Source organism: Eubalaena glacialis, chromosome 11 (genome assembly GCF_028564815.1).
Source record: "Eubalaena glacialis isolate mEubGla1 chromosome 11, mEubGla1.1.hap2.+ XY, whole genome shotgun sequence".
In the NCBI taxonomy this organism is placed as follows: domain Eukaryota; kingdom Metazoa; phylum Chordata; class Mammalia; order Artiodactyla; family Balaenidae; genus Eubalaena; species Eubalaena glacialis.
This window is the reverse complement of record NC_083726.1, coordinates 110,535,764-110,551,223: the sequence shown is the minus strand read 5'-3', so window position 1 is coordinate 110,551,223 and position 15,460 is coordinate 110,535,764. Positions and strand designations below refer to the sequence as shown.

At 54.7% G+C, this 15,460-nt stretch overlaps 3 protein-coding genes and 1 non-coding gene across 5 annotated transcripts in view; 1 reads left to right on the top strand and 3 right to left on the bottom strand.

The window, feature by feature from the left end:
* Nucleotides 1-3,080: 3,080 nt before the first annotated feature.
* PHB2 (prohibitin 2) lies at nucleotides 3,081-7,810 on the bottom strand. Its single transcript, XM_061205644.1, has 8 exons — nucleotides 7,490-7,810; nucleotides 7,242-7,326; nucleotides 6,853-6,932; nucleotides 5,787-5,971; nucleotides 5,239-5,368; nucleotides 5,033-5,136; nucleotides 4,541-4,618; nucleotides 3,081-4,182 (listed from the first exon to the last, which is right to left on the bottom strand). The coding sequence occupies exons 1-8, from the start codon at nucleotides 7,614-7,616 to the stop codon at nucleotides 4,102-4,104; spliced, it is 870 nt and encodes a 289-aa protein (XP_061061627.1). The 5' UTR covers nucleotides 7,617-7,810; the 3' UTR covers nucleotides 3,081-4,101.
* LOC133101851 (small nucleolar RNA U89) lies at nucleotides 4,710-4,964 on the bottom strand. The gene has a single exon (XR_009702739.1). It is a non-coding gene; the product is annotated as a small nucleolar RNA U89 (small nucleolar RNA).
* An 83-nt stretch (nucleotides 7,811-7,893) lies between the features above and the next one.
* EMG1 (EMG1 N1-specific pseudouridine methyltransferase) lies at nucleotides 7,894-13,698 on the top strand. Its single transcript, XM_061205645.1, has 6 exons — nucleotides 7,894-8,171; nucleotides 12,111-12,212; nucleotides 12,322-12,463; nucleotides 12,828-12,886; nucleotides 12,964-13,113; nucleotides 13,423-13,698. The coding sequence occupies exons 1-6, from the start codon at nucleotides 8,004-8,006 to the stop codon at nucleotides 13,534-13,536; spliced, it is 735 nt and encodes a 244-aa protein (XP_061061628.1). The 5' UTR covers nucleotides 7,894-8,003; the 3' UTR covers nucleotides 13,537-13,698.
* Nucleotides 13,699-13,913: 215 nt separating this feature from the next.
* The window catches only part of LPCAT3 (lysophosphatidylcholine acyltransferase 3), a 36,623-nt gene continuing 35,076 nt past the window's right edge, over nucleotides 13,914-15,460 (bottom strand). Inside the window, exons 10-13 of one of the 2 annotated variants that reach the window (XM_061204383.1) lie at nucleotides 15,022-15,169; nucleotides 14,788-14,946; nucleotides 14,552-14,680; nucleotides 13,914-14,322 (exon numbers count right to left, since the gene is read on the bottom strand). In XM_061204383.1, the coding sequence (XP_061060366.1) occupies nucleotides 14,564-14,680; nucleotides 14,788-14,946; nucleotides 15,022-15,169 (424 nt within the window). In that variant the 3' untranslated portion in view covers nucleotides 13,914-14,322; nucleotides 14,552-14,563. The remainder of the gene's footprint in view (nucleotides 14,323-14,551; nucleotides 14,681-14,787; nucleotides 14,947-15,021; nucleotides 15,170-15,460) is intronic. The other variant, XM_061204384.1, reaches the window with a different exon arrangement.

Here is a 15,460-nt window from a genome sequence, read left to right as displayed (position 1 = left end):
CACAAACATAGAATAAGTACAGACAAGAATTAAGAAGGACGCCAACAAAGGTGGGGGGGGGCGGGTAGGGAGCGAGAGGGCAGAGCTGGGATTGGGCGGCACAGCTCAGCTCCCAGGAGCTGTCGCCCTCCAGGGGGTGCGTGGGTGGAGAATCACCTGTGGGCCTCAGGGCCCCTCTCCCAGCAACGCCCTTGCTATCCCAGCTTGAGCCACACAAAAGAAAGGCGGGTCCCATCCCCTCTCACCGCCCTCGGGCTGACTGCCCGCGGCTGGGACTTGGACTCTCCAGGGCTGTGCGGTGGGTCCAGGGGCAGCTCTGCCCGGCGGGGTGCCCGGTCCCTCTGGAGAGCAGAGCCAGGGCTGCAGGAGAGCAGCTCAGAACTTGAATCGGCCGGGTCAGTGCCGACGCTCCTGGCCAGCTTGGGACTCTTGGCAGGGGCGGGCACCCCAATACTAAGGGTGAGGACAGGGAGGCGCCCCTGGGGGACCCGCCTGCCCTCCACAGGCCGGGATGTCCAGCACAGGTGGGCACCGGGCAGGGGCACAACCCAACCCCTGCCGAGCTGAGCCCTCTCTGCCCTCAGGCTCTCTGGCAGGGGCCCGGGGGAAGGGGCTAGCGGGGGCTGGGGGCCCGGGGGAAGGGGCTAGCCGGGGGTGGGGGCCCGGGGGAAGGAGCTAGCCGGGGCTGGGGGCCCGGGGGAAGGGGCTAGCGGGGGCTGGGACTGGCCGTGGGGCGAGGCCAAGGAGGAAGGCGAAGGGGGCGAAGACAACCCGTCCCTCTGTCCCTCCGACACCAGGCTCCCTGGTCTGGGCCCCGGGGCAGAGGAGGCAGGTACGAGAGGAGAGACCACGGCCGAGGGTCGGGGCCTGCCGGGGTGACCAGGCCTCAGAGGAGGCGCCTGCGGCTGGCGCTGGGAGGGAAGGGGTTAAGGCGGCGGGGGGGTGCAGCCTATGGCTGGAGGACACACCTGTGCGCAGGGGCGGCGGGCGGGGCCCAGGTAGGAGCCTGCGCTGCCCGGCAGGAGAGAAGGAAGGAGGAAGAGTGGAGGCCAGGGCGGCTTCTAGGCCTTGAATCCCGAGCCTCGATTCCTCCTCCTCTCCGCGGCCCTCGCTCCCTGCGGGGCAGGCGGCCTGGTGACAGGTAAAGGCCGGCGGGAGAGGGGTCCTGGGGCTGAGCGAGGGACTGCCGGGGTCGGGGGGTGCTGAGGGCGGTAAGCTGGTGCCTGGGGGCCAGGAACAGGCTGCGGGGGGCAGGGAGGGGGCTCAGGGCGGGGAAGAGATGGGCAGGGGGCTTCCGAAGCCTTGACCCGGCCTCAGTGGATCGGCAACCCGGGGTGGGCCTGGTGGCGGCTGCCGGGCTCACCCGGAAGTGTCCCCGGGGACACGGGCGGTGGGGGAGGGGAGCCAGGGCTCCGCAGCTCCACCGGGCGCCTGGGCGAGGACTGCCAACCCGGCCGGGCGGTGGGGTGGGGGCCCCCGTCTTACCCAGCAGTGTTTGGGTGCTGGTTGAGAGTCTCTAATACTGCCGGGTAATGATGGAGGCCCCTGCCCCTGTGCCAGCGATGTCCACCGCCCCAGGCCCCCAGCGCCCAGCTGGCTGCGACGCCCACTCCCGAACCTCCCCACAGCCCTGGAGGCCCCTTCCTCTTGAGCAGAGGGTGCTGAGAAAGAGGTGGCTCTCGGTTGGCTGTTGGCTGGTTGCCCACGGAAAGGACACAATGGCCCCAGCCCCTCCCCCAACCCAGTGTGATTTGTCATCTGGAGGATCCAGAACCCACAGCTTGACCCTGAGCTTGGGATTGGCTCGCAGACTTTCAATAGACCTCAGCTGGCCTGCGGCCAGGGTCCTTGGAGCGACTGGCCGGCTTCAGCCCGGACGCCTGTGGCCGGCTCTGGGTCCATCTTCCAGCACAGTGTTGGATGGTCTAATGGTGAAGCTCCTAACACTGTCTGGTAAAGATGGCCCCCGGCCGGTGCCCTCGCCAATGACCTTCAGGGAGCCCTGAAGACCACGGAGGCCTCCAGACCAGCAACCTCTGACCTTTACCCCTGGGGATGGGGGGGGGTAAGTCACTAGGAAAGGGAAACAATGGGAGGAGACAAAATGGCTGCCTCGGAGACACAGCGGGACTTGGAAACACGCTGGTTCTCTGGGCACCTCCATCCTCTTCCTGCCTCGGGAATGCGAAGGAAATAAAACGTGGATGGGACGTGGGCGGACTCGTTCTGCTCATTCACCTCTCACCTCGGGCTTCCAGTTCCTCAGGGCTGGGGCGGCCACATCTGCTTTGTCTCCCCGTCCCTTTCATGACAGTCAACCTGCAGAGCAGGGGACAGTTAACCTACTTTCTTCAAAAACCGAAGCAGCTGAAGGTGAACCCAGGCCCTGTGCCCTCTAACCCCGCCCCTAAGAATTCCAGGATTCCCGCCTACACTTTCGGCCCGGCACAGCTGGGGTGGCACGTGGGCACAGCCAGCGGCCTCGTTTCGTGGCCGCCCAACCCTCAGCAAGGGCGGCGCCGGGGAGGGAGGAGGCGCCTGTCCTGTTGGGGGCTCAGGGCTGTGGGAGTGAAGAGCCCACCTCCAGAGGTCAAGCCCTGATTGAGAGACGGAAGTGTGGGTAGCCTGCAGCAGGCAACACGGTCCGCCAGCCGTCTGAACACGTAAACCCCCTGATGAGCACAAGTGGTCTCCCCACAGCTGCATGGAGCCCTGTTACCAAGGAAGCAGCTCCTGTTGGGGTCATCAGATTTTTGGTCTAGATCAGCAAAGCCACAGCTGCTCCAGCCTTTAAAAAAGGAGATGTTGGTAAACAAAGGGGTGATGTGGTTTAGGAGGGTGGGGTGGGGAGTGCAGCTGGCCTCGGACTCCAGGACTTGCAGTTCCCACCCTGGGTCCTGTTCTGGATCCGGCTCTGCCGGCTTCCAGGGTGACAGCAGCAGGCCCCAGCTCTGCCTACCTGCCCTGGCCAGTGTCCTCGCGCCCCCTGCTGGAAGAGACGAAGAAGGACCCAGGGGTGCGCGGTGTGAGCGTGCGCATGCGTGCCTCCCCAGCCCAGTTCAGACACCAGAGGCTTTGACTTCAGCTTAAGTAATAAACATTTATTGAGAATCTCTGGGGTGGTGGTTGTTGCTTCTGACCACAAGGGAGGAATCAACCCTGCAGGAAATCACACACTGTCCCAACACCCCTGGCCGACACCGGGAGAAACGTCACTCCCCTGAAAATAGTCAGTCTTCATCCAAGAAGGGCTGGGAGGACAGATGCAGAGGGACCATCACAGGACAGTGGGGGCTGGGTAGGGCCCCAAGTTGGCTCCTCAAAAACCGGGGAAGAAAAAGATCCACTTCCTCCCTGGGGGTGGAGTTCTTGTTCAGCGGTTCATTTCTTACCCTTGATGAGGCTGTCACTGTGGAAGTGAGACAGACGGTGACATTATTAGGGGACATACCTGTGAGAGGCAGAGCACCTCGGGCCACTCCCTCCTCACCTACCCTCCTCCCTGAATGTGTGGGTGGGGAGGTGAGAAAGGTGAAGTGGTGGGGAAAAGGCAGGACCCCATAGAAACAAGGATGCACCATCAACTTACCTTCCCCTGTGGACGCCAGGTCACCAGATGAACAGGGAACACAGAACGACAAGAGAAAGGTACATGTGATTTGACAGTTTCATGCCCCACCCAACTCTAAACCCTCCTCCGCTCCCAAGAGAAAAAGACAAGTCATGTTGGAAGCCGGGAATCTCAGGCTCTGGAAAGAAGACTTGCTCCCTGGCCACTGCCATTTCTCACCCCTGCTTTCCTAGCATCCTTCCGTGCCCCAGAGCAGCTCCCGAGGAAGAACAGCCAATATCATCTTTTACCACTTTTCACTTAAAACTTTACAATTAAAGTGCTTTTTACATGAATAATCCCATTGGATCGCATAAAATCAATCCCGTGAGATGCAAGTTAGGAATTGTCAACCACCCACTTTTCTAACAGGTTCAGAGACATGGTGTTTTCAAGGGTCACACGAGTAAGCTGGTAACAGGCTCCAGAGCCCAAGCGGCCAGACTCTGGCCCTTGTTCTGTGTCAACACCCCACCTGAAGGCCATGTCTCTCACCGGGTGAAACTTTCATCCTGTAGGTTCAGCACAAGGTTGTCAGCAGTGAGATAGATACGATTCTGTGATGTGGCGATCTACAGGGCAGAAAGTAAGATGGATGTTTGTACCAAGCAAAAAAGACCTTGATTCCTACCCTTGCAATTCAGTAACCACTGGCAGAACACGTGTGGGTTACGAACAGGGATGTGGCGATGTGAGAGCCACGGTTTCTGCGCTCACACAAGGATCCAGAGCAGCGAGCAACTGTGATGTGTTAGGTCCACAAGAAGCATGAACAAAAGGTCAGGGGCGCCCAGGGGACATCATTTTTGATGGGAGAGTATCAGAGAAGCCAGTTTGAATAGAAATCCGAACAAGCAAGATCCTAATTCCCTCATTTCAATGTGTAGAAACACTTTCCCCCCCTCAAGGCGGCCTGGAGCTCACACTCACCGTCTTGGAGATGTTCTGGGCTGCCCGAATCTTGCGCAGCTTGATGTAGCCCGGGTTCTTGCCCAGAGCTTCTCCCAGGTGAGCAGGGTGGGGTTAAGGGTTCACACAAGGCCAGATCTCAGCTGGGGCCGCACCCTTATGACTCCGCTCACTCAGCCATCCTCTGGGCTGTCAGATCCAAGGTTGCGCTCAGGTGGCTCGTGCCCAGCCCTACTTTGCCCCCACCTGTAGGCCTCCCCGCAGGCAGCTGCTGGGAACAGGAGGCAGCAGCACAGATGGAGGCAAGGCCAGCAGTGCTATTGATCTGCCTTACGGTGAGGAGCCAGGCCTCAGGTGCCCCACCAAGACTTCAGATCCCACCCGGCACCCCAACCCCCAGGGGTCAAAGAGCACGGTTCGCATTCGCCTTAGTCTCATCAGCCAGCCCACAGGGCCGGATGGGAAGCAGAGTGTTCCAGGGGCTGGGCTGAGAGCTCTGCAGCAGAAGGATATCATCTTGGCGGCCTCAGCCTCACCCTCGGCCTGCACGATCTTCTGCCGCTGTTCCTGCTTCGCTTTTTCCACCAAGAACTGGGCCCGCTGGGCCTCCTGCTGGGCTGTGGTGGGAGAGAATCGGGGTCACAGATGTAAGGTGTCAGGAACCCCATCCCTCCTCCTGCTTCCTCAGAAACCCTTGCCTGACTCCTCTTGCGACTCACCCACTTGTTTAGCTTCTACAGCAGCCGTGTATTCTCGGCTAAAGCTCAGCTCAGTGATGGCTACATCATCCAGTATGAGGCTGAAGTCCTTGGCCCTCTCTGTCAGCTCCCGTCGGATCAACAAGGACACCTGGGGGCCGGGGGGAGGAGGGGAGGGCAGAGGGGCATTGAGGGGACTGGAGAACTGAAAGGAAGGCGTGCTGCTGTGATCATCAGAATCCCAGATCTCCGGAAAACCGCAGAAAGTGCGCTAACCCTTTCTTAGTTCCTTACTAGGCCAGCTGAGCTGGGAAGGACTTGGGTCACGCTGAGTCCTCCACGCTGTACCAACCCCACACGCACGCCTGGACCACTTTTCTCCCACGCCGCCCGACACTAACTGTTATCGAGCTCCAATCTTGGCTCTCCTCATTTCCCACGGTGGCCATCTACACAGCTTTTTGGTGGCAACGGACCTCGGGTCACTACCCTTTCCTAACACCCAGTGCGCTGGGCCTAGGAGGGAAATGCTGACGCTATGCAGATGGTGATGGGAGCCGGAGTCAGACCTGGGCCCGCTGGGTGATCAGCTGGGAGGCGTTGAACTTGGCCACCACGCTCTTGAGCACCTCGTTGACAATGGACGGCAACACTCGCTCCTCGTAGTCCAGCCCCAGGCGCTGGTACATGCTGGGAAGCTCCAGGGCGTTGGGTCTGGACAGCACCCGCAGGGAGATGTTCACCATCTGCAGGTCTAAGAGTGAGGTCAGCAGTGGCTGGGCAAGGCCACGGGGGCCTTACCTGGCTTCTTAGCAAAGCCTCCCTCCCCAAGCATTTTCTCCTCTGGCTTCTCTCTATACCCAGGGCAATGCCCTGTGGTCCGGAACTGCCCCGCGGGGAGGAGTGACTCGGCACAGACCAAATGCGTCCCTGTCCACTGTCAAGTCTTCTCTACCCACAACCCTCCTCCAGTAAAGCTGACCTTTCTTTTCGCTCCTCTATTTTAGGCTCTGTTACACTGTATCATAATCCTGAACTAGACTATAAGGACTTGAGAACAAAGATGGTGTTTTGTGAATCCTTGACTTCTTAGGGCCTAGGGTTTCGGGAATGTTAAGCAACTTGCACTAAAAATCGTGCAAAACAGTACGTTACAGGTGAGCTACTTGCCTCATTGTGTACCTGTGTGTGTGTGTGTGTGTGTGTATGTGTGAAAGGGTTGGTCTGGGGAATCTCAAAGGCACAGCTTCTGTGAATGGTCTAGGAGGGAACAGGTGCACCAGTGAAGAGTGCGGCCAAGCTTCCCCAAGACAGAGCGTACGAGTAGATTAATGAGTCAAAGAATTAGAAGAAAGAAAGGTTTTAAAACAAGGCTTTGATCTAGGCAGTGACTAAGACAAAGGACAAACAGTGCTCTCACTGAGTTTACATTAGGGGGGGAGGAACAGTTGAAAAATGTGGAAATGCACAGCGTGTCTAGAATGTACTGCTTGAACTCCAGAAGCAGGTACCTTTACTTTGGCTTGTTTGCAGAGGTGGAAACCAAGGCCCAAGAGATCTGACACTCCCATCTTGCCTAGTCTCTGGCCAGGCTCCCTTGTTTACCGCCAGTGACGCCCCAGTGCCCAGACCTACCTTTGGAGCCTGTGGGGGAGGAAATTTTTCGGGGTCTGGCGCGAATGTCATAGATGATGGGGTACTGGAACCAGGGGATCCTGGAGGGGAGGGAACAGGGACAGGGATTAGGAGACTACGGTTTCCCTAGTTTTGCCCGGTTTTCCTTCACCACGTGTTTCTTGGCCTGCTCCTCCTCTTAATGACCACGGTCAAAAAGAAATTCTCTTCTCCCTCCGGAGAACAACAGCATGTGCTCCTGAAGATGTGGCCGGCACGCACTGTTCTGGGAGATGGGGTGGGGAGGGTAAAGAGCGGCGCGGAATCCCGCTGAAAGTCCTCCCACAGCCATAGGTGGGTCGGCGTTCAAGGGTGAAGGGTCAGGGTCAGTCCGCTCTGCCCGCCATTACCTGAAGTGAAGGCCCTCGGCCAGAATGGTGTCCTGCTGCACGCCTCCGATCCGATTAAAGAAAATGGCTCTCTGCCCTCCTTCCACTGCAGGGAGAGGGGTAGGGGTCAGCCCAGGCCGGACTCAGAGTACGTGCCAGCCTCTGGTGGGGTGGGGTGAGGGCCTGGGTGAGCGCGGGGACCTGGCGGGGCTGGGCAGGGGTCCGGGAAGGGTCGGACGGAATCCGGAGGGCAGGCGGAGGTTGCTCACCGGTGAACACCGACTCGCGGACGCCGTAGGCCACGGCGCCGGCCCCCAGCAGCAGCTTCAGCGCCGTGCCCATGCCCCGGGGCCCGGAGGGCAGCCGTCCCGCTAAGTCCTTCAAGTTCTGGGCCATGTTCTGTCCTGAGGCCGGCGGCACCAGTGGTCCGAAGGGGGTGCCGGCCCGCCTCTACCGCTCTCCAGTTTACGGATCGCACCCTCCACACGAGGGTCCGGGCCCCAGGTGCTCGCGGGAGAAAGGGCACCGGAAGTGCGCTCCCTTCTAAACTCTCCCCCCAGCCTACGGCGGACCCGAGCTTGCGGCACAGGAAGCACGCCTCTGGAAGTTCCCTCCCCTTTCTGGAACCCTGCCCTCCCAGAGCGGCTTCGGGGGCACCTGCAGCCAGCCGTCGCCATTTCCGAGCGCCCACTTTCAAAATGGCAGACGGAAGGAAGCTTGCGATTGGGGCGAGCGAGAGGCCCTAGTTTAAGGACGTTACACAATTTCCGGTCCGGTTGCAAGATGGCAGCGCCCGGTGGCGGATTCCAACCTCGTGAGCGGCGCGCCGCGGAGCAGGACGAGGACTGGGAGGCTGTGACGCCCAAGCGGCCCCGACTCGGGGCGGGAAGCAAGATCGGAGGCCGTAGGCTCATTGTGGTGCTGGAAGGGGCCAGTCTGGAGACAGTCAAGGTAGTTGCGGACTAGGGGGTGAAGAGCTAGTAGATCGATAGGATGGGACCGGGTTGGGTGAGGGTGATGGGCTCAAAGTGGATGGAGAAAGAGGAGACAGGTGAAACATGCTTTTGGAGAAAGAGTGGCCTAGTCGACTGTCTCTTCCTTTAACACGGGTCGGCAGTGCTCGTTTTCTTTGCCCTTGAATCCCATTGCAGCCGTCACATGCTTGCTTCCGATTGATTTACTAGGATTCTGTGGTAACCCTAACCCCATCCCCAACCCCGAAGTCGTCTAAGGGGAAGGGATTTCGTCCATCGCGTCGTCCCGCTTCATCCCAAGACAAGCTTACTAGGCAGAGGGGAAAGGTAGTTACTGTAGCTCAGTCTTCCCACCCTTTTATTTGTAAGGACTTAATGTTTTAATACGTTGAAAGGTGTCTGTCACTCTCCTTTCTATTACTGTACATTTCAAAACACTGCCTGGACCAGGTTATCATTAATACTTTCACATCTTTATTTTTACTTATCATTTGGCTCTTCTCCCGAACAAATCCGGCAGTTCCCTGTCTTAAAAATTTGTGCAGTGTTCTCATTCTTTCTGATACTGTTTCTCATACTGTTTAGAACTAAACTTGTTCAGTGAGTAGGGCCAGAAGAAATAGCACTGGTTTAGAAGCCAGACCCGGAGTTTAATCTTGGTTCTTACACTTATTTCAAGTGTGTGATTTTGAGAAAACAAGGTTGTCCTTAGTTTGTAAAGCGGGGGTTAATACTTTGCAGGGGGATTGTAATGAAAGTGCTTTAAAAGTAGTACATTGCCATAGTAATCTGAGTGCAATTCATTTCCATCTTTTCTTCCTCAACCACTATGGCACTTTATTAAGCTTGCAGTTTAGAAAACTTTTTTTTTTTTAAATGACCAGCTAATCAGGTTTCCTTTCATTTTCTTCTATAATTGATATTTCTAACCTAATTATAGGTTCATATATTCATCTCTCACTTCATTGCCGCCGTCTTCCCAGGCTATTGATTCTGAGTGTCACTTAACCACTTCATTTCTTCATATCTGTGGGGATGACAGTAGTACCTATTTTACTGGGTTGTGGGAAGGATTAAAGGAGTTAATATGTGGAAAGGGTTTAGAATAATTTCTGTCACTTGGAAATAGTTGTTATTATTATTCTTGATTCAGATTACTTATTAGGAAGTTGAAAAGGTTGTGGGCAAATTAAAGTTCCTAGAGCATGCTCTGGAATGTATTAGGCCAGTTGTCATTAATGGTACTCCAAGGGTGATGGACTCCATAGCTGGTAGAAATCTTCCATACTGTTAGCTTTGTCTTCCTTGTGCTGATACCTCTTGCTTCTGCAAGCCTTACCTGGGCCTGCACTCTCCATTTATTCTTTTTCAATTTTTAAAAATTGTTTATTTTTTATTAGAGTGTAATTGCTTTACAATGTTGTGTTAGTTTCTGCTGTACAATGAAGTGAATCAGCTATATGTATACGTATATCCCCCCCCTTAAAACAATTAATTAATTAATTAATTTGGTTGTGCTGGGTCTTAGTTGGGGCAGGTGGGCTCCTTAGTTGCGGCTCCAGGGCTCCTTAGTTGTGGCATGCGAACTCTTAGTTGCGGCATGCATGTGGGATCTAGTTCCCTGACCAGGGATCGAACCTGGGCCCCCTGTGTTGGGAGCACAGGGTCTCATCCACTGCACCACCAGGGAAGTCCCTCCATTTATTCTTTGTACTCCAGCCTCACTGGCCTTCTTTAAGCTCTTTGAAAGCACTACGTTCTCTTATACCTTAAGGTCATTGCAGATAATGTTGTTTAACTGCAAGCACCCTTTACTCAACTCTTTGCTTTATTAATTCCTACTTAATGTTTATTCATTTAACAATTATTGAGTCTATTAGGCTACTCATTCTTCAGTTATTAGGTTAAATGTTACTTTCCCATAGAAATGACTCCCTTCCTGGTATAAATCAGGTCCTTATAATCGTTTAGTGAACCGTTTAGTTTTCCTTCGTAATGTTTATCACAATTCGAATTAAATACTGATGTGCTTGTTTAGTTTGTCTCTTCCACTAGAAGGCTATAATGAGGACAGAGAATAAGGTTTTAAAAATTCTTGTATCTCCAGTGCCTATTACAGAATACACATGGTATTCATTCTCTGATTATTCTAGTTAGTGGTTTTTAAGCTTATTAACCACAGCCCACAATAAAAAAAATTACATCGTGAGCCAGTATGCACACTCAACTATATGAAGCCGAAAGTTTCATAAGCCTTTACTTACCATGACTACATTTGAAGTACTCTGATGTTTTCTATTCTGTTCCATTAAGAGAACGAAACCCTGGTTATAACTTACTAATGGGTCAAAACTAGATTCTTTTATTCAGGAGGTTCTTTTTCTTCTATAACTAAGAGTGTCCCATGGACTTAGTTCTTGGTCCTGTGTTTTACTCTCTGTGACATTCTTGTTATTTCAGGTACTCAGTTAATTTCAAAATCTATATGCCTCTTCCCCCAAACTTTTTGGAGTCATATCTCAAGATGTTGCCGGACATACAAATGTTGTGTTGATACATAAAAACTTGGCCTTTTCAAAACCTGTGTTTGTACTTACTGGTATGTTTTTATTTTTATTTTTTCCCCACATTTGCTTATTTATTATTTATTTTATGGCTGTGTTGGGTCTTCGTTTCTGTGCGAGGGCTTTCTCTAGTTGCGGCAAGCGGGGGCCACTCTTCATCGCGGTGCGCGGGCCTCTGACTATCGTGGTCCCTCTTGTTGTGGAGCACAGGCTCCAGACGCGCAGGCTCAGTAGTTGTGGCTCACGGGCCTAGTTGCTCCGCGGCATGTGGGATCTTCCCAGACCAGGGCTCGAACCCGTGTCCCCTGCACTGGCAGGCAGATTCTCAACCACTGCGCCACCAAGGAAGCCCATGTTTTTAAACTTTTTATTGACCACCCTATAATGCTCCTCAGGGCTCTGATTTGCAATTGTTTCTTTTAGCGGTTGCTCACGTGCCTTAAAACTGGAACCACCCCTCTTTGTTTTACTTATGAGAATGTTCCTTGATTAAACTACCTCTTGCCTCATTAGAATTTTCACATTTCTTCCTGCTCAGATTTGCAGCTCTTTGTGCATGTTTGCTATAAGCAAACTGAGGGTAGTGACCGTGTATGTTTTGCCCAGTGTATACATAATGCTTTTGTGATAAACAAGCATTCAGTCTTGCTCATTAACCTCACTTCTGCCTGGTTCCAGAATCCCTCACTGGTTTTGCCTAATAGCCATAGGTTTTAAAATTAAATCCAGTTTAGGGACTTCCCTGGTGGCGCAGTGGTTGAGAATCCACCTGCCAATGCAGGGGACACGGGTTCAAGCCCTGGTCCGGGAAGATCCCATGTGCCACGGAGCAACTAAGCCCATGCGCCATGACTACTGAGCCTGCGCTCTAGAGCCCGCGAGCCACAACTACTGAAGCCCACGCGCCTAGAGCCCGTGCTCCGCAACAAGAGAAGCCACCGCAATGAGAAGCCGGCACACCACAATGAAGAGCAGCCCCTACTCGCCGCAACTAGAGAACACCTGCGCACAGCAACGAAGACCCAGCGCAGCCAAAAATAAACAAATAAATTAAAAAAAAATTCAATCCAGTTTAGATCCTGTGGAATCACAGGCTGCACTCTTCCTCCCTGTTCCCTCCAAGACCAGTTATGGGATGGGGGTTGTGGGGGGAGGACGTGGCCACACAGTAATCCCCTGGAGGGCTTTTGGGGCCGCACACCGTGTGTCTGATTTAGTAGATCTGGAGTGGACCTGAGAATGTGACTGTCTAACAAGTTTCCAGATGTTGCTGGTTTGGGGACCGCCTTTGAGAACGCTGTTCCAGGTAAAAGCAGCTTATGTTGCTCTTGATCTTGTTCCCTGTTCTTCAGGTGGGGAAGACGTATGAGCTGCTCAGCTGTGACAAGCACAAGTCCATGTTGCTGAAGAACGGACGGGACCCTGGGGAAGTGAGACCAGACATAGCTCACCAGGTAACTTCAGGGACAGAGCTCAGGCCCCCGTGCCTCTGTACGGAAGGTAAGGCAGCTGCGTGCGACTTCTCTTCAGTCTTAACCGTGCCTTGGTCTTTGCCTCCCTCAGAGTTTACTGATGCTGATGGACAGTCCCCTGAACCGGGCTGGCTTGCTACAGGTTTACATCCACACGCAGAAGAATGTGCTGATTGAAGTGAACCCCCAGACTCGAATTCCCAGAACCTTTGACCGCTTTTGTGGCCTCATGGGTGAGAGAGAGGCCTTAGGACTTAAACTTGGCCGTAGTGATGAAGGAAGAGGCAAAGGGATATACTAAGTGTGGAATTTTTAAGTGGGGGAGGGGCACACGTGGCTGATTCCAGAACAGGGGGTCTGCGCTTTCTTCCCACGCACAGTGGGTACAGCCTGCTTGGGTTCCTGGCTGAGGAGCAGGGAGGGGGCCTGTCACCACACAACCAGTGATGTGCTTGACAGCTGCTTGTGCGTGACATTTCAGTCGTGTAGACACGCAGGGCACGTGGAGCTCAGCTCACCTAAGGTTTTTCCTGGTTAAATTACTGGGCATAAGAGGCAGGCTCTCTGGCTAGCTCTGAACTCTTTTTTCTGCCCTAGTTCAGCTTTTACACAAACTCAGCGTTCGAGCAGCTGATGGCCCCCAGAAGCTCTTGAAGGTGAGGTGTTGACAGCTACTGGTTGGAGGTAGTGCTCTGGGAATGTGTCTGGGGCTGATTTCTCTGTTTTTCTTTAGGTGATTAAGAATCCAGTGTCACGTCACTTCCCAGTTGGGTGTATGAAAATCGGCACTTCTTTTTCTGTCCCGGTCATCGGCGATGTGCGGGAGCTGGTGCCCATCAGCGACCCTGTTGTCTTTGTGGTGGGGGCCTTCGCCCATGGCAGGGTAAGGCCTGGGCTCAGCTCTTAGATTCCTCCCGGAGCTGAAGCTCAGGACAGAATCCCAGGAGCACTTAGCGTTTTGACGATCCTTGTCCTTATAAGTTGGGGACAGATGAAGCTTCCATTTCCTGCCCCCAGGGCGCATCCTTTGAGGAATGCTGGCATATGTGTCGTGGTCAAAGCCAGGGCCGTCTCCGTCCTTTGCCCACACTGGTATTAAACAGCACTGGGAAATGGTAGTTTTCCTGCCCTAGACAAGGGCTGAACGTGTGACGGAGTGACAGAGTTGGCTGACTGACTGCCCTCTCCCCAGGTGGACGTGGAGTACACAGAGAAGATGGTGTCCATCAGCAACTACCCCCTCTCTGCTGCCCTCACCTGTGCAAAGCTCACCACAGCCTTTGAAGAAGCCTGGGGGGTCATCTGACAGAAGCGCCCTGCCCTGACACAGAGACTGTGGACATTGCTTCCCTGCCCCGGTGCTCAGCTGACTGCTGCAAGACCCCCTTCCTGCACCGAGACCGGGGCTTGCGCGGGTCCAGGCTATACACCTGCTATTTGTTTATCTTATAAACATTGTTCTTGCAAACCTGGTTGTCCTTTGGGGATTCCTAAGCTCAGCAGCCTCTGATGGTGTGACCTGGCATAACCCCTCAGACCTCAGGAAGACACATGAGGTTACAGTGTTTGCAGTTTGACCCTGGGCTTCGCAGGTGGGCTTTGTGCCCTAAAGGAGGGAGCCCTGATTATTTCAGCCATGGCAGATGTGGAGGGCTGTGTCTGAAAGAAAGCAGCCAGGAGCGCTAGCAGTGAAAAACAACACACTGAGGTGACTTTATCTGGTACAGTCCTAGGTAGAAAATGGAGCAGGCGGGGCCGTGCCCCTCCCCTCCCCCCATGGGGGGGGCGGAGGTAGCGGCACATATACAATCATAGTAAATTGGCGGAAGAAAACCACAACAGATTCCTGGCTAGAGGGGGAGAGATAAGGCAACGTGCACGGGGGAGCTCAGAGGGGAGACAATGGGCCCCTCTACTCCTCCCACGAGAGTCTCCCCTTTGGCCCCAGATGGAGACGTGGCCGGCAGCAGAGGCACAGCTGGGGGAGCCCCGTCTTCCCGCACCCTGGCTTCTGGTTCTCTGTGCTCTGGGACGAAGGAGTGCTGTGGAAAGGGAGGCGAGTCGTTTCTGCACCAGTCCTGCTCTGGGCCACCTGCAAGGGGAGAAGGCGGGCAGGCAGGTCGGCCTCGCCCTCCTAGTCCCTGGTCTGCAGCCCTTCCAGCTCCCTCCGGGCATGCCTCCGGGCAGTCAGTGCCCCATGCTGCAGTTCCTGGAAGCCAGGCCCCGTGAGGTTCCCCCCGCATCTCCAGTACTAACCCCCACCCCAGTCTGTTGCTCTCTTCTGTAACCTGGTAGTTTCAGCTCAGCTGGAGGGATCTTACCAGGGAAATAGATTATTCCATTTTCTTTAACTTCTCTTTCCTCGGCACCATTGCTTTGCGAACATAAGGCAATGTGAATAGTAGACTCAAGAAGAAGACGTGGCCAAGGAAATAGACGGATTTATACACCTGTGGAGGGATACAGGCCACCGCGGTAGACAGAGGGCCTGGATTCAGCCCCACTGCCTGAGCTTTCAGTGGTTCCCTCCCCTCCTGGCAGGCAGGCCCTTGTGTACCTTCAGCCATTTGTCCCACGTGAAGAGGCAGAAGGCAGTCATCGAGTAACCCATGAAGAGCCAGTGGATGGTCTGCTGCACCAGATAGTAGAGGGGCTGCAGGACCCTGATGGAGGCCAGGCTGCTCAGGGCTGGGCTGTCTTGAATCAGGCTGGCAGCCTGTGGAGGAAGGGGAGAGGGCTCAGCGTCTTACCCCTTCTCAGGCCCCTTTCATCCACCACCCTTAAGGCTTACCTGTCTTTCCACAATAACAATGAGGAATTCCATCTGAAAGCAGACCAGGTACCCTGAGTGGAGGCCGTGCCAGAGGGACAAGAATAGCAATGAGAGGCCCTGGGATAGTTGTTTATTTCCAAGGAACTTGAGTCGTTTGAAGAAGTAACTAGAGAGAAGGGTGAGAAAGGATGAGACTCAGATCCATCCTGCCTCTGGGTTCTTGGAGTCTTTAGGGGTGCAGGGGTGGCGGCTGCTCCCACCGGGCCCCCTGGGGGAGGGGAGGCAGTGCCCTCCGATCACTTTATTTATTTATTTATGGCTGCACTGGGTCTTCGTTGCTGCACGTGGGCTTTCTCTAGTTGCGGTGAGCGGGGGCTACCCTTCGTTGCGGTGCACGGGCTCTAGGTGCGCGGGCTTCAGTAGTTGTGGCTCACAGGCTCTAGAGTGCAGGCTCAGT

Excerpts from the sequence above, each read along its gene's own strand:
- PHB2 (XM_061205644.1), bottom strand. The coding sequence starts at position 7,616 with ATGGCCCAGAACTTGAAGGACTTAGCGGGACGGCTGCCCTCCGGGCCC. Across the intron at positions 5,369-5,786 it reads TGATCACCCAGCGGGCCCAG|GTGTCCTTGTTGATCCGACG; the intron begins GTCTGACTCCGG and ends CCCGGCCCCCAG. Across the intron at positions 4,183-4,540 it reads CCCAGAACATCTCCAAGACG|ATCGCCACATCACAGAATCG; the intron begins GTGAGTGTGAGC and ends TCTGCCCTGTAG.
- EMG1 (XM_061205645.1), top strand. The coding sequence starts at position 8,004 with ATGGCAGCGCCCGGTGGCGGATTCCAACCTCGTGAGCGGCGCGCCGCG. Across the intron at positions 12,213-12,321 it reads GACCAGACATAGCTCACCAG|AGTTTACTGATGCTGATGGA; the intron begins GTAACTTCAGGG and ends TGCCTCCCTCAG. Across the intron at positions 12,464-12,827 it reads CCGCTTTTGTGGCCTCATGG|TTCAGCTTTTACACAAACTC; the intron begins GTGAGAGAGAGG and ends TTTCTGCCCTAG.